This window comes from Abrus precatorius, unplaced genomic scaffold, assembly GCF_003935025.1.
Source record: "Abrus precatorius isolate BTA unplaced genomic scaffold, Abrus_2018 Scaffold7, whole genome shotgun sequence".
Lineage (NCBI taxonomy): Eukaryota > Viridiplantae > Streptophyta > Magnoliopsida > Fabales > Fabaceae > Abrus > Abrus precatorius.
Window position 1 is genome coordinate 27,641,229 of NW_020874417.1, and position 26,648 is coordinate 27,667,876.

General features: G+C 30.0%; 1 protein-coding gene, 1 non-coding gene and 1 pseudogene across 2 annotated transcripts; all 3 read right to left on the reverse strand.

The window, feature by feature from the left end:
• Positions 1-1,087: 1,087 nt before the first annotated feature.
• LOC113871704 lies at positions 1,088-4,206 on the reverse strand (annotated as a pseudogene).
• Positions 4,207-13,820: 9,614 nt separating this feature from the next.
• On the reverse strand, positions 13,821-13,927 carry LOC113873974. The gene has a single exon (XR_003506038.1). It is a non-coding gene; the product is annotated as a small nucleolar RNA R71 (small nucleolar RNA).
• An 8,490-nt stretch (positions 13,928-22,417) lies between these two features.
• On the reverse strand, positions 22,418-26,515 carry LOC113873015 (protein SIEVE ELEMENT OCCLUSION B-like). Its single transcript, XM_027510957.1, has 7 exons — positions 26,252-26,515; positions 26,044-26,136; positions 24,753-25,198; positions 24,583-24,677; positions 24,315-24,448; positions 23,485-23,943; positions 22,418-23,319 (listed from the first exon to the last, which is right to left on the reverse strand). The coding sequence occupies exons 1-7, from the start codon at positions 26,447-26,449 to the stop codon at positions 22,744-22,746; spliced, it is 2,001 nt and encodes a 666-aa protein (XP_027366758.1). The 5' UTR covers positions 26,450-26,515; the 3' UTR covers positions 22,418-22,743.
• Between the last annotated feature and the right edge of the window lie 133 nt (positions 26,516-26,648).

Sequence of the window (26,648 nt, forward strand, 5' to 3'; positions counted from 1 at the left end):
TGAAAACTTGTCTTCAAAATAAAAATACGACTTTTTTTATTTTATTTTCTAGTTTAATCAATGTATAACTTTGATGTTACCAGTCTTTTTCAAGTTAATTAAGTCTTTTTATTTTTTACATTAAGAAAATATGTTATTTTTCGTTCAAATATATAAGATATAAAATAATTTTACAAGTTTAAATGTGAGAAATTTATCATAAACTAGACAAATTTTGAATGATTTTATTAATTGTGAAATTAGGTAACAAGAAAAAAAAATGGAGATTTTTTTTTTATTTAGGGTGAAATTTAATATTTTATTTGGTGAATTTTAAGTAGAAAATATTTTATTACTTGTCTTAATTTGTAAAGATTGTGAGTAAAAAAAATGAAAATTTAAGTAAAAGAAAATAATGAGGCTGTATAATTTCAAAAATAGAAAGAGACGAATCGCCTCTAAAATAAATTGAAAGACTATAATCTCATATAGTTTAAGTTAAAGAATCCAAACATACAAATACAATTAACCAAAAATAATAAACATGAAGATTTATAAAGAAAATAATTTGAAAATATTTCAATAACTTTTATTTTTGTGTATTTTTTTGGTATAATTGAAAATTCGTAGTCAGAACTTTTTGTAGAAATATTTGAAAAATTCGTTTGGTCAAATTTAAAGACTCAAATCATGAAGTTATTGCAGTTCTACTATCGTCTAATAAAAATCACAAAATTTATAAATTGTTGCAGCTCAATTAAACTGACGACAAAATCAACAAATTAAGGAATCAATTTTTTAGGAGGGAGGGGAGGAATTTGAAATCAAGTAATTATTATTTCGGTAGTAATAGAAGGTTGAAGACAGGTAGAAAATCTCAAACGTGAACAAGAAATCTTGAGGACACATTACATCACTTTCATTCTTTTTTCATACAAAACAACAATACAAAGTTAACAAAGAGCCTTTTATAACAGCATACGTGATCTTACTCGGATCAACGATATCGATCACTCATTTGGCTACGTCACATAATTGGTACATAGAAGAGACAAAGATCTCACTGGAATTCAGAAAGCAAGTAGACAGACACAACATGCAACAAATTCTATGGAGGCATAAAATTAATGGCCACCATTTTAGTATTCTGACTATTCTCTGTGTGGCAACACTTGTAGCTGACAAAGACCTCCATAGTGCGGTGACACTCTGGGCACCCAATTATGTCTGGAATTTTTCCTGCAGCGTTAGGAATTTGTAGGAGAGAGCAACGATGAATGTGAGGTTACCTTGTCATGATGTTCTATAAAGGATATCTCAAAGCCCTTATTGATCACTTGCTCTTTCCATTTGTCAAATTCTGCCACCACCTTCAAAATGGTGGTTCCATGACCAGTGATCACCACAGTATAGCCCTTGCTAAGAAGTGCCCATCCATTCTCATTCTCATAAGAAAGCATCTTTTGCAGCTCTTTGGTTACAGAGTTAGTCTTCATGTTCATCTTGGTAACAAACAAATTCTCTATACCCCTCCAAAAGCGGCTAATAACACTTTGTTGTTCCAACTCCAAGCAACACAACTCAATCGAAATCTTTGCCTCCTTAAGAGTGACATCATTTGCAAAGGCACCCGCATATTTATTGAATTGTTGAATCCATTCCTTATCCTTTCCTCCATAAAAGAAGATATGCTTTTGCTCCTTCATCTTTTACAAAGGAAACATTAAATGGATTAGTCGCAATTTGAACATGTCGCCAACCAATTTTTCAACTATATGAACATGTAATAGTCATTTGCATGTGAAAAATTATACTCACCCATGTGGTTATTTGTGGGTTAATGTTTGCAACGAGTGACTCAATCCAACTTGCTTCTTGGGTCAGTGTTGCTTCAATGGATTGAGTGAAAGGGAAGGCATCCATTCCCCAAACTTGAATCATGGGGAATGCATTCGAATGTAGAATCTTTCCTTGGGGATTCATTGACACGAGGATAGGCTTTTTCTTGAATTGCCATTCCTTCTTTATGAATCTCAAGCATTTTATGGGTGCAAAATGTTGCAATATGTACCAAGGCATCTTAGACTTCAAAGATTCAAATTTCTTCCGTAATTGATCATTCCATTCTTCCACAACAGGAACCCACATAATTGTATATTGGTTTTCTGATTTCGTTTTATCATAAACAGGTTTCAAAACAGAAATTTCTTCTAGGGTGACATCTAGGGTTGAAATGAACAGAAACACATTCTTGTTTTTCAGCACTTCAATACTAACCTGTGCACAAAACATGTCTAATATAAGCTCGTTAATCTTTTTGCCAACAAGGGTATCCAAAACTTTCTATTAGGAAAAAAAATAGAATTTTCAAGTTGAACTACATTCTACAAAATTAGCATTATGATTCATATTTGTTTCATTCGCTAGTGTAATTTCACCTGTTTATTTTTCAGATTTCTATTGATTAAATTATGTTTTAAAAACAAGAAACATGTTTCCTTTGAAGCACACCCGAAAAAATATAAATTAGAAGCAAGAAAATACTCTTTCACACAGGTACGCCCTCACAAAAATACACAACAAATTATTTATGTAATATATTAGAAAAGATTATACTAACCTGTTTTTTAGTAGCGCCGTTATAAATCGGTGTTTTAGGAGTGTCTCTACCAAAAATCAGCATCTTAAACACCTCCATAAATACAGTAGGGGTTTGAAGGAATTTCCTGAGTCTCTTGAAGTATTCTGCTTCCTCTGAGAAATTAAATGATTTTCTTAGCTCCATTCATAAAATTAATGACTTTTACATTCCAATGCTATTTCAATAGGAGAAGAAAATACTCACATTTGAGGTTGACAAAATAGAAAACTAAAGAAGACAAAAGCTCTCTATATGGCTAATTACCGATTTGCTGGTTGCATAGTGACATTTGTTTCCTCAATTTGCTTAGTATGATGTTAATCTTTTGACCAAATTGAGATAATTCCTGTCTTTGCTCCCTGAAATTATAGAACAATATATTGCAAGTGACTATTTAGACATTTAATGAACATATTATATTGCAAATTATGAACAAGTTTCATTAATAGCCTGAACATACGAATCAGTTGTGAGGCAATCAATCTGAGTAACAATTGCTACAATGGTGATGATAGCCCAGTAGACATCAATTGGGATTTGTTCTAAGGCAGGTACTAAATCTGGCACATCCTCCATGTCATAGGAGGTAAACTTTTCCAACTCAAAGATTACTTCAATTAATTGACAAGTGGCCTTGATGAGATTGTTGAGCTCCAAAATGGCATTGCGGTGTTTTCCCAGTGCTGAGAGCTTGGTGAGCACAGGAACACGCTTGATAATGGCTAATGATTTGGCAAGTGGGTCTGTTGGCTGATGCAGAGAGAGGAACCAGAACTCCCCATATTCAAGAGCAAAAGCTGCAAGAGTGAGCACTGCTTTTGCTTCCCAGGAATAGCTTGATAGCTTGTTCAGGATTGCTAGTGTGGTCTTGTGAGCAACTTCCTCACCTGGAGGCTTGCATGACATCTGCCATCATCATACAATCAAGCTCCTTTTGATTACATTTCTTATAATTAAAGAACTCCGACATAAGCTAAAGTTGAATAATTTATATTACTTTTATGCAAAACTCATCGATAAAATTTAAACCTTTGCTTTAAGGAGATCTAAATGCCAAAGTTAACTTACTCCTAAAATTAATTAAAATATAAATTCATATGTGCATTCATTTAACTTCTATAAATGAAATAAAATAACTATGACCTCAGAAGATATTTCCTTCAAAGTACCCAATGGTGAGGTGAAGTTAGCTTGGGGAATCTTGTCATACATATGCTCCAGGCTTCCTTGATTTCCCTGTAAGTCACCAATATTTATTAATTTGTTTATCACAAGCCACCGACATTTACAGAGCTAAAGAAATCAACGAACATCAAGTTGGCAAAATTCCAAATCAAATGTATAAAATTAGCCATAAAAAAGAGTGAAGTCCAGAGGAATATATATACTTGCACAGCATTGTCAACAATATGTGTTGAATGCTTAATGATGTTTTCCGCAAGGATGAAAAGGGCGGTGACATCAAGGTTGGTGTCACTGTGGACGTGGGTTGAATAAATCTCTTCCAAAATGTGCTCATCGGACATTGTTAATGGGTTATGGTGACTGTCATCAAGACTAAGAACTGATTCCACAAGGTTGGCCATAACTCTTTCGTTTATGATGGTAAATGAAGGGGAAGAAGATTTTTGGTGCATTATGTGGTAGCTTCAATGCCTTATTTATAGCCTTTAGGGCTTGCATGACCCTGTCTGTGATGTGTTGACTTCACGTTAAGATTCGTGCCGGATCGATCCTACATTGTTTTTCTTTTAGTAAAACAAAAATTAGGTACTTACACGCCGTTGACAAATTTTTAAATTGGTAAACGCTCCCCGTTAAAATTTTAAGTGTATCTAATTTTTTTGTAAGTTTAAATCATTTTATGTATAATTTTTTAAATAAGATTTTATTTTTAAAATATTTTTACAAATTAATTTCAATATAAAAATAATTTATATTACTTTCATTTTAATGAAGAAAAAATTTATAAGCAAAGTGTAACACCTAACGTAAGTCACTAAGTCCTACTTCCTAAACGCACAAAGTAAACGCTCATCAACATATAATATTACCAGTCTGACTCACGAGACACAAAACCCGAGACTGTGACATGTGAATTGGCATTATTAATAATTTTAAGAATCGTTTAAAAGGTTTTTGGAGAGAAAAAAAAAAGGAGAATATATTTTTTAATTTTAAATGAAAAGATTATTTAATATTCATGATAATAAATATATGATTATTATATTAAATTTATGTTAACAGGAATCTGAGTTAAGTTAAGCTTGTACGGCGATCTAATCATATTTATGACGGTGCCATGAATGTTATAATAAACATTTTAAAAGACACAACCTAATCTTAAAATTTAGATGGATAAAAAAAACCTTTGAAAAAACTCTATTCCAGCTGAATTATTATTTTGAAGGGTCGCGAGACGTGACTTTCCGTTAACGGCTAATGGAAACGGATCATTTCATTTTTTTTATAAATTTTTCTCTAAGTAAAGGATAGGGAAAATTAACAAAACGATTAATTTCAAGTTCCATATTCATTAATATTCTCTGATGAACGTCTTTCCCGTCTAAATGCAGTAGCTTAATGAGTATTTGAGATTAGTATTTTATTGAGAATAACTGACAAGCTTTATGTAAATTTTAACGTATATTTTTTTAATAAATTGTAACTCATAAGTTAAATAAAAAGTTTTAGTTAAGTATAATTTTTTTTATACTTATACTAATATAAGATAATTTATATATATATATATATATATATATATATATATACTTTTTTAAGATTATAACTGACAAAAAAAATTATAAAGATTAATTTTAAACTTTCTTTTCAATCCCATTGTTGTTAACTTTCTTTTCAAACTTTGCTCTTTTATAAATATTAAACTTTAAAATGCTTTTGAAAAGTTTTACAAATGTGAAAAAAAAAGAAAAAAAAGTTCACCACATATAAAGTGTATATATTATAAATTTCGTCAGTTACAAAAATATACGGACACTGGAACTGATGAAAAGGTTTCACGGATAGACTCATTTGACAAAAAGATATCAATGGCCAAAGATTGGTTACATTTTTAAACAAATGAATATGACACTTTTAAAGTTTTAATGTAGAAGGAAGAGGCATGGACGTAGAAGGTTAATCTAATTCAGATTCCCAGATTGATTAATAAGTATATGCAATTTGGCAATGTCACATGATATGAATATCTGATAATTTACTTGAACCATTTTTTTCAATGTGTTTAATTTGAATTTAAGCAGTGAATATATATATTATTTAAAGGTTGAGAAAAACATGAATGTAAAAACAAAAGAATAGTTAATTGTTCTAAAATACCTTGCTATAAATCATACCCGTCGTCTAGCCATGTTAATCTGCTGTGGAAGGTTAGTTCCACTATACGGAGGGCTTGCAATGTCGGAAATTTCCCTTCTCCCTTGAAAAAAATGGTGTTTCTGGTTCTGTCTCTTACTGCTCATCTTATTTGTTGTATAATAAAGAACAAGGAAGACAGCTCCATGTGAGTATTCTCCAGGCACCAGTCATACATAAATAATTCAGTTCATCTCCCGAAGTCCATAAAGCAAAAGTTTCGGGCATAACTAGCTACACGGTTCAGCTTAAAGACAGAGATATTGGAGTCCTAAAATAAATTTCACTATGAACTGCGACCAAGCAAAGAGCTACCACCGAGAAAATGAACTCAAAAACTGGGTTAAGACAGAAGACAACGACGAAGAAGTATACCCACTTCCAATTACACCATAACTAACTTGAAAAGCAAAAGCTTAGTTTGAGTTTGAGACAAAAATCAAATATGAAGTGGGAAAGGTTTGTTGTTTGTCATGTTGGAGTAGGACTGTATCTGGGAGTGAAAGATTCATAGAGACCAGAAACACGATTTATTTTTTTTTAAATCGCTTAGCCAATTTGTTGAGCAAAAATTTTTTCTTAAGAAAAAAAAAATTAGATGAGGAGATCTGAATCCTTTTAAATACTGGTCATAAGAAGCAAAGAGTATATAGTGATTCTTCAAATATAATTCAACAACTAATAAGTTTCCCCGATAAAAATATATATTAAAGTTAATTTATAAATAAATTAAATAATTTAGTTATTTATATATTATATAAATATTTTGAATTATTAAAATTTAAATAAATCAAAAGTATAATTAATAAAATACATAATACAGTGTATCTAAAAATTAACAAAAATTAAGTACAAAACCTTGGATTTATTTTTTCGATCTTTGCTTTGTCTTGATTAAAAAAACTTTAAAAAGAATAAACTTAGGATTAGATAATTTTTTAATAAATTAATATAATTTTGAAAATATTAAATTTTGACTGATTATAAGTTTTAAAAAACTTCTTTTAAAGACTACTTCAACAGTGATATGGTCAATGCTTTTCCATTTTATCATGTATTTTAATCTTAGATTATTGCTTGTTCAATATTTTTAAAAATGTTGCATATAATTGGTTATAATTAAACAAAAATTTAGATAAATATAACCAAGTACTGCCTAGTGACCCTAAATTTTATTTATCATCACAGTGTATAAAACTTTTATTAAAAAAAATATCTTCTAGTTAGTTTAAAAGATAATGGTGGTTTAACTACAAACATTATTATTTGATAAATATAAGTTAAATAACTATTTTTTCTCAAAAATAATTTTTACCACCATAATATAATGTGTTAACTTCTCACAATCATTTTTTTAAAAATCTGCTTAAATTTATATTTATAATATATATCTATGAAGTTAATGTCATTAAGTGTTTTAAATAAACTTAGAATTAGATATTTTTTTAATAAAGCAATATAATTTTGAAAGTATTGAATATTGGCTGATTACAAGTGTAAATACTAATTTTATCCTCCCTTTATTTTATTTTTTATTTTTGTCTCTTTATTTATTTATATAAGAAAATTATAATTACAAAGTTAATTTAATCATCAAAACAAAAAATGACTACAAAAACAAAATAAAAATTTGTAAAATTAAAAATTTATCAATAACTCTGGCAAGTTAATTTTTTTTGCGTAATCCAACAGAAAAAGGAAAGGAAAGTTGAATTCAAATGGTATGTTTTTTTTTAAAAAAAATGGTAACTTTTTAAGCTAAAATCAAGAAATTAAATAATAATAATAATAATAATAATATAAGAAAAAGGTAATAGAAATATGAAGATTATAAAATTTAAAAAAAGAAAAAAATAGAAACTGAAAATAGATTGAAAATAAGAAAAACAAGAATTAGAAACAGGGGAACAGAAAGAAGGAAATAATAAAAGAAAAAAAACATAAAAAACTAAAAAAACAGGAAAGCACCAAAATTGAGGAAAGAAGAAAGAAAATTTGATGACGGAGTATAAAAACAGAAGGTTAACAGCTCCAAATCAAAAATAAATCTTCATTGTTCTTCGGATGTAAATAAATTTTTCTCAAATGAATTCAAATAAAATTTTACAATTTTTTATATTGAACACTCATGTCTATAAAAGAATTTAAATTATCAATAGTCTATATTTTAACATGTTTTTATAATCTATTTTTATAAGTATGATTGTTATTTTATCAAATTTTTACACTTATTTATATTAATTGTATAGTATAACACAAGAAGGACATTTTGAATTAAATTGGATGGAAAATAGGCCCTGCTAAGCCAACACGACCTTACTTATGAGAAAGCATGAGAGTACTTCATGGACCATGTACGGGCATGACATGTATAATAGGTAGCATGGTTGTGCTTGCTCTCAAGAAATTCAAATTTAGAAATTTTTAAAGGACTTGCAGATTAACAAAATCATATCTCTCTTGATATGTCATAGTATATCTCTTGGAAGCAAGAATCATCATCTCTTAGAGACTTTAACTCTATTTTTAAGGAACCTCAAGGACAACAACTTAGGCATCTCGTTTACATCTTATCTCTTTCACATCTCTCCCAACCCTTTTACATCTTTTTAAGACACCTTTAATTTTAGTTTTGGTCAATCGCTAATGACTACTAAAGCTTTGAGATCGTGTTTTGAAATTAAGAGCTCTCGTCATCTCTTTTTTGTTGGAGACTACTTTAGTTCGTATTTACTTTTTTATTAGAAAAAGAAAAAAAATACCTTTACTCCTTGAGAATTACCCTTCTAACACTACTTACACTACTCTAATTACACGTTCAACCACGATCAACCAGAAAATTATACTATGTGAAAATTTTATAACGCATAAACTATTCTCCCTTGTCCCAATTATACCCACACTCTCCAAAGTAAGTAACTAAACTAAACCTCACAACACTCTAATACAAGAATATAAAAAAAAGTCAAATATAAGCTTAAAGTGTTTCTGACTAGAGCGCCTTGATACCATGGACTCAGATCCATTATATAACATTTTTCACCCACTTCCTTGTTCATCCCAAGCAATGTAGGACTTCTTCCAACATACCTTGAACAATGTGAGATTTTCAAGATGTACTATTTTCATTAATCCCAACATTTTCAAATAACTATGAATTGATTTATTATTATTTTGGTTTTCAATTATATTATGTTTAACTAAATTTATAGCTAGAGATATGGAGAATCATTTGCATGACTTTATAAGATCTTTATAATTAATGATAATTTCATGATTCCTGATTGATTTTTATCCTATTGTGTTATATTTATATGTTTGAAATTAACAACTCTTAAACATATAATAATTAATAATATTGTAGGCAATCGTATCACGTATAATTAATGATTCTATAATTTAAAATGAGACAAAAGATTAGGTGGATAAAGCTTAGTTCTTCTCTTTCAATCGTTATTAAATTAACAGCTTATAAGCTTTTTATGTAATATATATATGTTGTGATATTAAAAAAATAAATGGAATGTGAACCTAAATAGCAAAAGAAAGAAATGAGTAGAAGATAAGAACGGAAGAAAAGTATAGAAGCTAAACGTTAAAATAAAGCATTATTTCTTGCTGTGTGGTCTGAAATTTAAATTTTAACTTTTAGCGGTGGTTCAAAACTTACATTAAATAATCGCTGCAAATTTAAAAATTTAGTGGCGGTTCAAAACCGTCACAAATTTAGTTTTGTGTTGCTAATTTTAACGTTAATTTCATAACTGCTGAAATAAAATTTAAAGGTGGTTAAAACTATGGTTAATCATAAAAATTAACAATCATAAATGAGAGATTTTTTTTATAATGACAGGGTATTAGATAATGTAGCTAAAATGATACCTTTACAATTTTATAACGTACAAATGATAAGGTTTTCTATATATCGTTATTAGAAATTAAAAAAGTACTTTGATTTTTAAAATAGACAATATCTAAATTTTTTTAAATAAAATGTAGAATAAGTCACTTATGCAGGTATTAGATAGTGTAACTAAATTGATACTTTTACAATTTGTAACATTTGAATGATAGAATAATTTATACATTACTATTATAAAATTGTTGCATAAATTTAAAATATATCTATATTAAAAAATATAAAATACAAGAAATTTTGCATGTGTGTAGTATAAGAGTTTAACTATAATATAAGAAAGAAAATTTATATGTAGCGTCTAGCACAATCTCACGACTTTCTATATAGATTTATAAATTTGTTTCAGAGATTAATTTAATACAATGTTAAATAAAAATTAAAGTCATCCAGCATCTAAGAAAATTAATTACATTACCAATGTAAAAAATGTCTAGTCTCAAATCTTTCTAGCCTCCTTTTGATGCCCTCTTCTCTCCATCTCTTTTTCCTTTTTATGTTGGTATGATTTTTGCTTTTAGGGTTTTTTTTATCTTTTATTTATAAAGCAAGCATTGCTTTATGGTTTAATTATATTTCATTTTTCAATTTTGAAGTTAAATATGAATTTTTCCATTTTGTTAAGGTAAACTTTATTTTTCTTAAAATATTTTGTTCTTATTCTCTTTCTATATAAAAAATAAATTTAGAAATTTTTTAAAAATAACACTTAAGATTTTTTAAACAAAATTTAGGTATTCACATGTATTAACAAGAACAACACCATGTCCTTTAGCTATAACTTGCTCTGCCTCGAGCAAGAAAACAAGATCTACATGTGAGACAAAAGAAAAAATTGGCTTAATCTTGGTCTATTAAAAGACATCCCAACTACTAGTCTCTTCCATCTTGGAGGACTTGGAGGCATCCCTCAACGATGTCGTTTGAGTAGCACGATGTTTAGGCACATCCATGCTAGCAAGTGAGGAGATAAAGGGGGGTTGAACTGCGTTCTCTAGTGTCTTATGCTAAATGGAGACTAAACTCTCATTTTGTTTTCTAAAATAGTAAGTGTTAGACATTTTAGTTCTAAAATTTTAAAAATGTCACATTAGTTCCTGACTTCCATTTCTATCAAGCATTTAAATTTCTAGATCCAAACACCACTAATAAATAGTAACAGAATGTTGACATGTCACGTTAGGTGATACATGTGATTGATTACATAGTAAAAATGACATTATATGTGTTATAATTTTTATTTTTATTTTATTTTAGCCTTTAAAATTATCATCGATAGGTATTTTAGTCCCTAATATTGTCACTGATAAGCATTTTAATTCCTTTTTCTTAAAACCTTTCAACTATCCATCTCTTTCTTCTTCATTCTCCTAAAAACTACCATTCTCGCCATAATAATTCTCAGTCTCTTTCTTCTTATCTCTTTCTTACTTTTAGCCATTCTCTCAAGTGTCTAATATTTTCTTCAAAGCTTCACATGGTTCCATTGGTACTCCTTAAAACCTTTCTCTTTTCTTTGACCTTAACCTTTACATCAACCCATATGTTCTCTACATTCTTATGGCTATCATTAGCATTGCTTCTTCAACCTCGACTCATTATGTTTGAGGACAATATCCAAGCTCACAAAGATGGGCAACATTGTTAACATCAAAGCTTAAAGAAGACAAGAAAATGTATATCAATGCGGTAGTTTGAATTAAAACGTTCACGGAAGCAACATTTGAATGGAGATTAATCAATAGTCTGTAAAGTAAAACCATAATTTCATACCACCACTATGAGGCAAACAAAAATGCAACTTGAAATAATCAAATTCAAGAGCACTTTTCACCCCTTGAAGCAACCATTGAGGGAAATATTTTACCATGTTTTTTATGTATACTCGAAGCCTATATTCAAGTTGAAATTTGTCCAAATAGTGTCTAAAGCAATGTCTATACTACTAACAAAAAACGTAAATGGTAGCCAGATAGTATCCAGAAGAATGAAGAATAAAAAAAGAAGGATGAATAATTGAAAAATTTAAGAAAAAATGACTAAATATCCGTCAGTGAAAATCACAACGACTAAAATATCATACAGGTGATAATCTCAAAGACTACAATGAAATAAAAACATATATTATACCATATACTATATCATTTTTGCCATGTAATCAATTGTACGCATCACTTAACGTGACATGTTAGCATTCTATTACGTCTGGGTCTAGGGACTTAAATGTCGGCCAAAGATTGAAGTCAAGGACTAACTTGACATTTTTAAAATTTTAGAAATTAAAATGTCTAATGTTTACTATTTCAGATGTCAAAATGAGGATTTAATTATAAAATGTTAAATCATAGATATTAAGAACTTGTTTGTTTTCTTTTCTTGAATAGAGTTTTTCTTTTTAAAAATATAAAATATAAAAATTTGTTTGTTAATATAATTTTAAAAATAATTTTTTATTTTCAATTTTTAAAACTAAAAAAGGAATTACTATTTAGGTTTTTTTTTTCTATTTCTCTTTCTACAACTAACAAAAATTTAACTAAAAACAGTTTTAAAAACTAACTTATCAATTTTTTTTTCTAAAATTTTTTTCATAAAATTATTTTAAAATGTAATTTTTATAAATTGAAAGTCAAAATTAAATCAAACAAGCTCTAAATATTTTGAATTTAAATTTTAGAAGCATAGATTAGTTAGAAAAACCAAGTTAATTTTATATATGATATAATAATATGAATATATAATTAGAATAATAAAAATTATGGGAACTCATTTGAATTTAAAAATAAAACTAAAACAAACCTATACAGTTATCAGAGATAATTTAGTCAACAAATATAATTCTTTGTATTTTAAAAAAAATAATTATATATGATAATAGTATTTTGAATTTTAAAAAATGAATTTTTCTAATATATATCATAGATATCTTTTACACAATTTCACTTAAGGTAGCGTTTAGAACAATCTAATGTCAATTGATTTATATGATTAATTATAATAAAAAGATTATGTTGAAAAGATAAAAAAAAATTTGAATAAATTATAAATTGATTGAATTTAAACAAAATAAAATATTTAATGTAAAAAAAATACATGTACAACATGATTAAAAAGAAAACAAAATTATAAAGTTGTCTGTATAAAGTTGTCTGATTGCTCCAAAAATCAATCTTTGTGGGACGATATTTCGGGAACTTAATTTAAGAACCCTTTATTACTTCTCGATGGGTATACTTGCCCTCCAAATAAGTTTTTGGCGCCGTTGCCGGAGATTGCTTTTTCAATATTAAGAAAATCTCAAATTTAATTGATTTAAGCAATTTATGTTTTATTTTATTTTAATTTAATTTTGTTTTGTTTATTGTTAAATTTTTTTATAATTTTTGTATTTATTTTATTTTAATTTTTTTATTTTACAATTTCTTTTAATGTATGCTCACTCGTTTTAAGTGCTCTACAGCTTGTTCATTTAATTCGGAGATTGAGAGAACAGTGTGTAGACAAAGAAACGAAGTGAGAGAGCAAAGAATAGCAGAGGGAAGGAGATCAATTCAAGATTACATGACACCTATTGCTAGAGGCACTCTTGGAAGCATCGCAGCCCTTAATGTGGAGGCCAACAATTTTGAATTGAAACCAGCACTCATAACCATGGTCCAGAACTCGATACAGTTTGGAGGCATGCCTAACGAAGACCCCAATCTTCATCTGACAAAGTTTCTTCGATTGACAGATACCATCAAGTACAATGGAATCTCTAACGATGCTATTCGACTTCGACTTTTCCCCTTCTTAGTATCGAAAAGGGTGAATGCATGATTTTCCTCACTCCCAGCCAATTCCATCAGAACTTGGGAAGATCTCACTCAACAATTTTTGGGAAAGTACTTTCCTCCATCAAGGTCCTTTAAGCTTATAACGGAGATATGTTGCTTCTAACAATATGAAGCAGAATCCTTATTCGAAGCATAGGAGCGATTTGGAGAGCTTTTGAGGAGATGTCCTCATCATGATTTTTTGACGTGGAGACAGGTGTAAATCTTTTACAGTGGCCTATCAATCACTACCAGGGCTACGATTGATGTCGCAGCAGGAGGGTCTCTCATAAGAAAAGATCCAAATGATGTATACAAACTAATAGATTAGATGGCATCTTCTAACTTTCAGTGGCATACCGCTAACTCTTACGATATCAAGAGGAAAGAGACCGCTCTGGTCTACCAAGCAGAGAGCAGCAGCTCACTAATGAACCAAATGACAGCCCTTGCAAAGAAACTAGAATCTTTAATGAAGGCTCAAGACCAACCTATAAGAGCTCCTGTAAGCCCAGAATTTAAGCAAAATGAGACAAACTTTATGGGCAATCATAGTTCAGGGTGGAGGAATAATCTTCCTAACTCTTGGGAGAATAGCTTTGGAAGTCAAAATTCAATTCTTTATTGCCTTCCCCATATGCAAAATCAAGGAGCAAGACCAAAAGGAAAAGAACCCCCTAGATCTCAATCTAACTTTCAAGAGCAAATGATGCAATATGTGCATTACTCTAATAAGAGGATGACAAAGCTTGAATCCAAGTTGGATCAACATATTAAGAGAACTGATAGGAGGTTCACAGAGGTCAAATCTGAAATACAAGTCAACTTTTCTAAGATGAGTGCACAATTGGAGCAAATTACGAACCTTCTGAGTTAAAGAGTGATGAGAACATTGCCATCTCAGCTTGAACCTAATCCAAGGGAGCAATGCAATGCCATCACCCTTAGAAGTGGAAAGAAATTACAAGAATCACAGAACAAAGGCACATGCACGCCCATGCTTGTTGAGAAGCAAGCTCATGCTGATTCTACATGCACGCCCGTACTTACTGATGAGCAAGCTCCTGCTACAATAGAAGCACAACCGTGCTTATACAAGCACGCCCATGACAGTGATCAAAGCACGGTCGTGCATCATTATGAGCAAGACCGTGCTTCAAGCGAGAAGCCTAAAAAAGAAAAGAAGGAAGGGCTTCTTGTTCAACGAAGGCCCTATGAGCCTAAGATACCTTTCCCACAGCGACTGCAAGGTCACCCTCCTTATGATGAAGAGTTCCACAAGTTCTTAGACTTATTGGGCAAAGTGCACATCAATATGCCTTTCATTGATGTTATCTCCAAAATGTCCAAATATGCTAAATTTTTAAAGGAGATTTTGACCAATAAAAGAAAGCTGAAAGCACATGAAACTGTGAAGCTCACCCAGGAGTGCTTAGCTATAGTCCTTAGAAAGCTTCCACCTAAGCTTAAGGACCTAGGGAGTTTTACTATTCCTTGTACAATTGGAAAAACTCATATTGATAAGGCTTTATGTGATTTAGGAGCAAGTATTAATCTTGTGCCTTATTCTGTTTTCAGGAAGCTTGGAATGCATAAACCTAAGCCGACCTCCATGTCACTTCAGCTGGCAAATAGGTCGATCACATACCCCAAAGGCATAATGGAGAATATACTGGTAAAAGTTGGAAAGTTTATATTTCCTGCTGACTTTGTGGTACTTGACATGGAGGAAGATGATGATGTCCCCATCATACTAAGGAGACCGTTCTTGACCACTACTAGGGCTATCATAGACGTACAAGAAGGGAAGCTCACTGAGGCTAGATGATGAAGAAGTTGTATTTCAAGTTTTCAATTCTTTCAAGTACCCTTCTAGCTAAGAGTCCTGTCACTTTGTGAGCACTGTGGATGTTGTTTCTCCTCCTCCAATTTATGTGAAACATGAAACCACAAGAAGAAGGCCAAGGAGGAAGCAATATAAGAAGAAGAAAAGACAAAAACTTACACCATCCATTAATAAGCCTTCTAATTCGAAGCTTAAATTTTCTTCTCTTTATTCTAATCCCTATTTTATGAATAATTTTTCTGATGTAATAGGTGTTGGGGAGGCAAAGCTACTGGGGAGACAATTACATATCAAGGGAGTCACCTCTAAGACTCATGCATTCTTCCCACCTTGATTTAATAGGAACGTCAAGCTCGTGACGTTAAACATGCACTCCCAAGAGGCAACCTGTGTCTTTTATTTTATTTAAATTTTATTTCTTTTTGTTTATTTTATTTTTGCTATTGTTATTTTATTTTTAGAATAAAGAATAAGCATATTGAAGGATTGAAAGAATTGAGTTGAATGTTCCCGCACACACTTTTGAGCTATGATCTAAAAGCACGCCCGTGTTCATCCCATACATGGTCGTGCATTCAGTCGCAGTTATGAGAGAAAACTTTACATCATAAGCATGGATGTGCTCAAGATTTTAGTATGGCTGTGCTCCCTCACCTGAAGCCATCGCGCCCAGAATTATCAGGGAACATCTTTTCTTTTTATTCAATTGCTCTCTTTGCATGCTTTTAATTTGATTGCTTTCAAACATTGAGGACAATGTTTCGCTTTAAGTATGAAAGAGTAGTTCCTAATTATATGATTGTTATTGCATGTTATTGAGTAAAGTGTCTATGCTATTTTTTTATTATAATTTAAAACTTTTTCCCGCATGGAACCTAATTTTTAGTAGTTCCTAATTATATAATTGTTATTGCATGTTATTGATTAAAGTGTCTATGCTATTTTTTTTATGATAATTTAAAACTTTTTCCCTCATAGAACCTAATTTTTCCAGATAGAAGAGTATGTTGAGGGATTATTATTGGCATTATACTTTCATTTGAAAATTAATAATTAGCTAGGTTCTTTACTTTTATGCTCTACATCAAACTTTAAATCACAGATGTGAGTTTTGAGCCTTAAAGAGGATTTTTATCTTAATCTAATTAATTGTACCCCTTCCTCATTGTTTTGTGTGATTATCTCTTTAGGATTTATGCTCTAGAACTTGACTTAGAACTGACTTAAGACTTCTCTTTTTAATTGCATGTTTTGAATATGATTGAAGTATAATAGGATTTTTATTCTTGGCCTTCAGCATGTTTGAGATACAACTAGTTGTCCACTTTGAGCTTTATTGATTTTCTTGGTCCCTTGCATTAAATTTATAAAATATTTTAATGACCTTGAGTTTATGAATAGAGCAATTAAGTTGTTGAATTGTTTGTTAAATTCTCCTTTATATCTCTCATGTGCAAAAAGAAAGAAAGAAAGTATGAAAAAGAAAATAAAAAATAGAAAAAAAAAAGAAGAAAAGAAAAGAAAGAAAAAGGGTTATATATGATTGAAAGGAGAGAGGAGCAAAGATACTGATTACATACAAAAATATAAAAATTACTCCAAGAGCTTCATTTGTAAACTTAGGGGATGTTTATAATTGTTATAATTTATTAACCCTTTGTATATCTCCTTTCTTTCATTTATCTTACCTCAATTATTATAACTCCTTGGTCACATTATAATTTGAAAAGGACCTCATAATTTTTACTTGCATTTAATTTATTTAGTGGAATGGTAGTACACTTTTCTTTAGGAGAACTGAGTGATATTTCATTTTATCCCTTAGTGAGAGAGGAAAGTAGAGTTCCTTAGTTTGATATTTGAGTGAAAAGTATGGACATATAAGATTCTAATTGGAAATCCTTTTGATTGCTTATACTCAGTGATATCATTTTTGTTGCTCTCTTTATTACAATCTGACAAAGACCTCATGATTTTTACATGTATTTATTTTATTTAGTGAAAAGTTAATTTATATTCAAGCTTATAGTAGTACACTTTCTTTGAAGGAACTGAGTGATATCTCTTTTTGTCTCTTAGTGAGAGAGGGAAGTAGAGTACCTTACTTTGATGTTTGAGTGAAAAGTATGTTAATATAAGATTCTAACTGCAAATTCTTTTGATTACTTATGCTCAATGATATTACTTTTGTTACTTTTTTTTATCTCATTTATCTTTGGTTCCTTGTTGTGGTATTGTGTTTCAAGTTATTTTGTTATTCTCTTAACCAGCACTTTGCTTGAGGACAAGCAAAAAGATAAGTATGAGAGAGTTGATAAGTCTGTAATTAGACCCTCTTTTACTGCTTATATATTGATGTTTGACCTTTATTTTATTTGGTTTTACACTGATATATTTGTATATTATTCAGTTTAGTATAAAAAGACCACAACTAGGTTTAAGACGTGTTTTGGGCCCAAATTGGTTGCAAAATAGAGTTTTGCATGAGTCAGCAGGTCCAGACCCTATCATCAAGCACAAGAGTACTTCAAGCTCAATTAATGAAGAACTTTTAGGGTTTTCAAATCCTATAAAAGAGATACCTCAGACATCTTGTTAGAGACACCATTTACAGCTTGTCTTTTACTCTCTGATACGTTTCTCATCTCGTTTCTCTTGTACAGGATCTTGGGCATACTCTTGATGGAACTTGAAGCTTCAAGCGATCGTACTTGAAGACCGAAAACTCATGTCACACTCTAATTTGCTATTTCTTTTTATTATAGCTTTGTTTATGATTGTTTTAGTTCTTTCTTTTAACATGAGTAACTAAATCCATAGCTAGGGCTATGGGCATGAATTTATGAGATTTTGAAGTTTGAATTTATATTTGGTTTCCGTTTGTGATTAGCTTTTATCTTATTGCGCATAACTATAATTCTAATTAATTTTATCGTTAGATAATCATACTTCAATTAGTTAATGGATCTATAGGGTAAAATGAGGCAAAGGATTAGGTAGACTAAACTAATCTTTCTCTTCCAATTGTTATTAAATTAACAAGTTTATAGGTGTTTTATGCTTTTTTTAGAGAAAAGGATATTACTATTGCATAATCATTGGGTATTAATAGTATTTGTATGAATAATTAGTAATTACAAGGAAATCAATTTTAGAGTTAAATAGAAAAATAAAATAAAGGATTGAATGAGAAAATCTATATGCCCTAGGTTCTTCTCTTGTAAGTTCAACCAAGACCTGTATTGTTTTATTTGCTTTTATTTATAATTAAATTATGGTTCTTATTAAATTTTACATCTTTTAGGCTCAAACAATTGAATTAAAAAATTCTTAATAATTGCAAATCAATCTTTGTAGGACGATATTTTGAGAACTTATTTTAGAATCCTTTATTACTTCTCGACGGGTACACTTGCACAACGAACAACAACCCATAAAGTAAAATCATAATTTCATACCACCATCATTTGAGGCAAACAAAAATGCAATTTGAAATAGTCAAATTCAAGAGCACTTTCCACCCTTTGAAGTAACCATTGAAGGAAATATTTTACCATTTTTTTTATGTATACCCAAAGCCTATATGTAAATAGTGAAGTTGAAATTTGTCCAAACAGTGTCTAAAGCAATGTCTCTACTGCTAACAAAGAACGTAAATGGTAGCCAGATAGTATCCAGGAGAATGAAGAAGAAGAAGAAGAAGAACAAGGATAGATAGTTGAAAGATTTTAAGAAAAAAGGACTAAATGTTCATCGGTGACAATTTCAACGACTAAAATGTCATGAAGGTGATAACCTCAAGGACTAAAATAAAATAAAAGTATATATCATACCACATACGACGTCATTTTGCTACGTAATCAAATCACACGTGTCACTTCACGTGACATGTCAACATTCTGTTATTGTCTATTAACAGTGTCTAAGTCTAAGGACTTAAATGTTGGTTGAAGATAGAAGTCAGGGACTAACATGACTTTTTTAAAATTTTAGGGACTAAAATGTCTACCACTTACTATTTCATATACCAAAATAAGGGTTTAATCATAAAATGTTAAACAATAGATTTAAGAATTTGTTTATTTTCTCTTCTTGAATAGTTTTTTCTTTTTAAAAATAAAAAACAGAAAAAGTTGTTTGTTAAAATAAGTTTTTAAAATATTTTTTTATTTTTATTTTTTAAAACTAAAAAAAAAATTACTTTTTAGGTATTTTTGTTTTATTTTTCTGTTTTTCTTTTTATAACTAACAAAAATTTAACTAAAAACAATTTTAAAAACTAACTTATCAAAAAAAATTATTTTATTTTTTTCTAAAAATTGTTTTTTAAAATTATTTTAAAATATAATTTTTATAAATTGAAAGTCAAAATTAAATCAAACAAGCTCTAAATATTTTGAATTTAAATTTTAGAAGCATAGATTTGTTAAAAAAAATCAAGTTAATTTTAAATATGATATTGTAATATGAATACATAATTAGAATAATGAAAATTATGGAAACTCATTTGTTGGAGATAATTTAGCCAACAAATATAATTCTTTGTATTTTAAAAAAATAATTATATATGATAATAGTATTTTAAATTTTAAATTTTGATCTTTTCCAGTGTATATCGTAGATATCTTTTACACGATTTCACTTAAGGTAACATTTAAAACAATTTCATGCCAATTGATTGATTAATTATAATGAAAAGATTAAGTTAAAAAGATAAAAAATAATTGAATAAATTATAAATTGATTAAATTGAAACAAAATAAAATATTTAATGTGAAAAAAATACATGTACAACATGATTGAAAAGAAAACAAAATCATAAAGTTGTCTGTATTAAATTTTTAACTAGAGTGTTTTTTTTTTTTTTAATATTCATAGACATGAATGTTAAAAAATATTTTTTTATTATAACAAGTATTATTTTTTCCATATTATATGTATTTTAAATTATTTTAAATTTATATTTTTAAATTTTATTTAATACAAAAGAATATTTATTATTGATGATTATGATATTTACTCTTATAAGTTTTTTAATTTAAAATTATTCATATAATATATATTTTTATTTTATTAAACACACATATACATACATAGGAAGAGAATTTATGAGAAAAAATCTTTGTAAGGTGTAGTCCGCTGAAGGACTAATATAAATTATGAAAGGATGATGCAAAAAGGAAAAAAAAAACTGAAAAGACTCTAATCCAAACATAGCCAGCTAGAGAAAGAAGTGATTTTTATTCAAAGCAAGAAAAACTTACAAAAGGTTTTCTTCAGAGCTTCTCTTTTTAAAATCACTATTTAGAATTGGTAATATATGTATATATAATATTTGTGAAGAATTATTTAATCATTAATGACAAAAATTATTTTTTTAGTGAATTTTGTAATATAAAATTAGTAAAAAATTGAAGTGAATAATATCAAAGGTCATGAATGAATTTTTGTTTGTAATTAACACCAATTTGAAAATTTATATTTTATCATTATTATAAAAAAGATACTTTAAATTTTTAACAAGAAAAAATTTGTCACTACTAATTATTATTTTATATTCACCAGTACTATAAATAAATAATAACAATTTAATTTTTTATATTAATTGATATGTCTTTCTCAAACTTCTTTTTAGAAAGTGATTTTTCTAATTGGCTTACATGCATTAATTAACAACGATAATAGGACAAGTATGCATTGAAGTGTACCTATTAAATGACAAATCCAAGTTTAGACATTGTAAAAATTTTAGATTTGGATTTAATTGTACTTTAGATCTTCAACGCATTTGATCTCTTTAATTTTTTAAAATTTTAAAATAAATACACCTCAAAATTAAGACTTTTATTATATTTATAATTTTTTATTAATATATAAATCAATTAATAGAATGTTACTTTCATTATATTTTTATTAACTATTAAATAAAATTTGAAGATACAAAATTTAATTTAAATATTTAATAAATTAAAAAGATTAAATATTAGCCATTAATATTAGAAAAATTAAACACACGTGAAAGTAGGTAAACTAAAAGGATAATTAAATTAAAAATTTATTTTTAAAAGTCTGAGAAAGAGAGCGCACGATAATGACATACCATACACCTTCCACCGTAACAAACGGATAAGGTTAAATCATGCGTGGAACTACTTCATTTGGTCACGTCAAATGTTAGGGGACCACTTGCTGCAACATTAAATGTTTGGGTACCTTATGCTGCAACATTTGCGGGCATGGCAGAGCTTTTGGGCACTGTTTGGGGGAGGATCATGGAAACCTGTTACGCTCCTTGTCTCGCTCTTCAAAATGATTCTGCCCTTCACGCACATTGGTAATTCGCAGAAGCAATGGCAGTGAGGCGTGGGCACTGGAAATTGGAAAAGGCTAGAGGCTTGAACTTTCTCTTTCTTCACGTTGAGACAGATGGCAAAATTACATGGATCATGGAAAAGTCACCAGCAAAATGTTCTCTTCCTTTAAAGTCAATTGGATAGGAACGCATGCACGCTGCTATGTGTTGTCTTTGTCTTTTACACATGTTTTATAGGTGGATGCTCCAAAAAAACACAGATATAGAATGATATTATAATGTTGTTTGCATTAGTTAAAATGTATTTATATATATATATATAGAGAGAGAGAGAGAGAGAGAATTTATTACTATTATTTTGCATTAAAATTACACTGCTTTTCTTATTTATATTTTATCAAAAATTCGGAGTGGCTTGATGTTGTGAAAGTTTGGAGGGTTTGCCACTCGTATAAAATGCAATAGAAGTTGGTATTCAAAGACGAGAGAAATTATGAAAATCTTTGAAGCTTGAATAGTAGTTGAAAATCTCAAACGTGAATACTGCACTCATTATTCATTCATATAATAGAACACAAAGTTGACAAATGGCCTTATTGTAGCTGCATTAATTCGAGACCAGACTCTGATCAACGATAATGCAAATTACTAATTTGGCCCCAACCCACAACGAAACATAGAACAGACAGTGATCTCATAAAAAAAAAAACTAGACTTATTTAATGCTCAATTGTGCGAATTAGTAGACTTAAGAAAAGACAGTGAACCCACAACGATAATGCAAACTAGACTTAAGAAAATACAAGAGAAAGGAGATCGTACTGTAGACTCTAGTTATATGGTAAAGAAACTGATATATTAATGCTCGGCATTAGTAGTATTCTCTTTGTGGCAACACTTGTAACTGATAAACACTTCCATTGTGCGGTGACAGTCTGGACACTCAATTGTGTCGGGAATTTTTCCAGCAACATTAGGAATTTCGAGGTGGGAGCAACGATGAGTAGTGCGAACAACTTTATCATGTTGTTCTCTAAAGGATATCTCGAAGCCTTGTTTGATTGCTATTTCCTTCCATTTCTCAAACTCTGCCACTGTCTTCAAAATGGTGGTTCCATGGCCAGTGAGCACCACTGTAGAGCCCTTGGCAAGAAGTGCCCATCCACTCTCATTCTTGTAGGAAAGCATTTTTTGCACCTCTTTTGTTACAGTGTTGGTTGTCATGTGCATCTTTGTCACAAACAAACTTTCTATCCCTCTCCAAAAGCGGGTGACAACATTCGGGTGTTCAAACTCCACACAAAATAGCTCAATTGAAACCTTTGCCTCCTTAAGATTGGCATCATTTGCTAATGCACCCGCATATTTATTGAATTGTTGAATCCATTCCTTATCCTTACCTCCATAAAAGAAGATATACTTTTGCTCCTTGATCTATTTCAAAGGAAACATAAAATAATTAGACACGGTTTCTTAAATTTCTTTACTTTCTCAATTTAAACTTGTTGCCAACTAATTTCAACTAGTGATGTGCTTATAAAAATGTTGTAATATAATCATTTGCATAATAAGATTCATGACTAAGAAAGTTATACTTACCCATGTGGTTAATTGTGGATTTATGTTAATCACGAGTGACTCAATCCAACTTGCTTCTTGGGTCAGTTTTGTTTCAATGGTTTGAGTGAAAGGGAAGGCATCCAATCCCCAAACTTGAATCATGTGGAATGCATTCGGATGCAGAATCTTTCCTTGAGGGTTCATCACCACAAACATAGGCTTCTTCTTGAATTGCCATTCCTCCTTTATGAACCTGAAGCCTTTTATAGTTGAAAAGTATTGCAACACGTACCAGGACATTTTAGACTTCAGATATTCAAATTTCCTTCGTAGTTGATCATTCCATTCCTCCACAATGGGAACCCACACAATCTTGTATTGGTTTTCTGATTTTGTTCTATCGTAGATAGGCTTCATAATAGAGATTTCTTCTAGGGTGACATCCAGGGTTGAAATGAACAAGAACACATTCTTCTTTTTCAGCACTTCAATGTTTACCTGTTTCGAAACATTTTTAATTCAAGCCAAATGGTTATTTTATCGACACACCTAAACTTACTATTGGCAAAAATTCTAGAATTTTCAACTTGAACAACGTAATGCAAAATCAGTATATGATTTATTTTGATAATTTTTTCTAGTGTAATTCAATTATTTATTTATGTATTTTGGGTATTTATTTTAATCAAAATATATTTTAAATACAATAATTGAAATTAATATTAATTAATACATATAAAAAATGAAATAAAAGTTTCCGTTGAATCACTCCGACGAAACCAAGTTAAAAGACAAAAACATAAACACTCACGCGCGCACACAACAAAATATTGTTGTAATTAATATATTAAGAAAGAAATGTTACTAACCAATGATTTAGTGGCACCATCATAGATGGGTGCCTGTGGAGTCTCTTTCCCAAAAATCAACACCTTAAACACCTCCATAATCTCTGTGGGGGTTTGAAAGAGTTTCTTGATTTTCTTGTCATATTCTGCTTCCTCTGTGAATTTAAATAACTTTCTTAGCATCATGCATGCAATCATCGACTTTTTCATTCCAACGCTATTTCAAGGGGGTTAAGAAATTAATTACAAATAAAATAGAACTAAAATAATAATAACTTCAACTAATTACCGATTTGGTGATTGCACAGTTGCATCTGCTTCCTTAATTTGCTGAGTATGATGTTAATCTTTTGACCAAATTGGGATAACTCCTGCCTCTTCTCCCTGAAATCATAAAACAATTATTTATGAATTTAATGAACATACACAAGGTTAATTTCACTAGTAGTCTGAACTTACGAATCAGTAGTGAGGCAATCAATCTGAGTGACAATTGCCACAACGGTGATGATAGCCCAGTAGACATCTACTGGGACTTGTTCTAAGGCTGGAACCAAAGCTGGCACTTCCTTTGTGCTGTAAGAAGTAAGCTTTTCCAACTCAAAAATGACCTCAATCACTTGCAAAGTAGCCTTGATGAGATTGTTGAGTTCCAAAATGGCATTGCGGTGTTTCCGTATGGCTGCGGGCTTAGTGAGCACAGGAACACGCTTGATTGTAGCTAATGATTTGGCAAGTGGGTCTGTTGGCTGATGCAGAGAAAGGAACCAAAACTCGCCATATTCAATAGCAAAGGCTGCAAGAGTAAGCACCGCTTTTGCTTCCCACGAATAGCTTGACAACTTGTCCAAGATGGCTAATGTGGTCTTGTGAGCAATTTCCTCACCTGGAGGCTTGCATGCCATCTGCCATTATCATACAAGTAAGCTCCTTGCGTTTATCACGGCCATACAATTGTTTTAATTAATGTTGATATATATGCATATATCGATGCATGTCTTTGAGTTTCATTTCAATGTTAATACATACCAAGAATTTTTGTATCGAACTGGCATTTGTTCATCTTCTGGGCTAAATATAGTTTACATTAATTATGCATATAATGAATGCGACATATAAGAACTCTGTCATTTAGGTAGTTATAAATTTTACAAATAAAATAAATTTGTGTTTAATTATCTTATTTGATGCATTTCCGTTTTGAAATTTCTTTCGAAACTGCTAGTTATAGCGTAATTTGGCACCAGATCTTTATGTGACTGCCTGATTTTTAATTACAATGATACCAAAAATCATTGAAGTCGTTAAATCCATATCTACCGTTTTCTTCGGTTCACTAGGTCTTCAAGCTTATCGATCTACAGTAGACAAAATGAATAGTATTCGCTAAACAATTTTTCTTTTGAGTAATTTATTTGGGAAATAATTTGAAGTAATTTCTACGAGAGAAAGAATGAAAAAAAAAATGACAAACATAAAAAGACGAAGAAAAAAAAACAGTTTGTTGTTCTCTATAAGAAATGGTAACTTGTTTTCGTAAGCCAGTCCTTTTAATTTACCAAAGTGTTCAAAATGTAACTTATAAGTCAATCATTTTATATAATTTTATTTAAAATCCATCCTTATAATTTAACCTTTCCTTTGAAGCAGATCCTACCAAACTTATCCCTATATTTGATACCAAAAAAGATCATTTAAATACATATATGTATTTAGTTTAGCTTATAAAAATCAAATATTAAGTAATGACCTCAGAAGAAATTTGCTTCAAAGTACACAACGGTGAGTTGAAGCTAGCTTGAGGAATCTTGTCATCCATATGCTCGGGGCTTCCCTGGTTTCCCTGTAACAAGCCATCAGTGTTTAGAAACTCAAAGGAGAATTAGAATACCAAAGTTAGCAAAATCCCAAAAATCTTTAGTGTGTAAAAGGATGATTAATTGTGGAGGTGTATATACTTGCACAACATTGTCAACAATATGGGTTGAATGCTTAAGGATGTTTTCAGCAAGGGTGAAAAGTGAGCCCGCATCAAACTTAGTGTCACTTTGGACATGAGTTGAATAAATCTCCTCCAAAATGTGCTCATCGGACATGGTTAACGGGTTGGGGTCATTGCCACCAAGATGAAGAATTGATTTCACTAGGTTGGCCATATTGATTTTGGAAAAGTGTGAACTAGTGGAACTCTTGGGTTCTAGCTTGGAAGCGCGAATAGGATTTTTGGTGCATTGTGTGTAGCTTCAATGCTCTATTTATAGCTTGAGAGATGGAAGATTTTTTTCTTCAAGCCGTGGTGTTTTGTGTTGTTGCAAATCATGTTTAGATGAAGAAAGGGTTGATCCTGCAATTTCT

What these genes read in the sequence shown, in the direction of transcription:
- LOC113873015 (XM_027510957.1), bottom strand. Translation starts at nt 26,449, where the DNA reads ATGGCCAACCTAGTGAAATCAATTCTTCATCTTGGTGGCAATGACCCC. An exon ending in ACTGTGCAATCACCAAATCG is followed by an intron (nt 24,449 to 24,582) that starts GTAATTAGTTGA and finishes TTAAATTCACAG; the next exon opens with AGGAAGCAGAATATGACAAG. An exon ending in ATGGTGCCACTAAATCATTG is followed by an intron (nt 23,944 to 24,314) that starts GTTAGTAACATT and finishes GTTTCGAAACAG; the next exon opens with GTAAACATTGAAGTGCTGAA.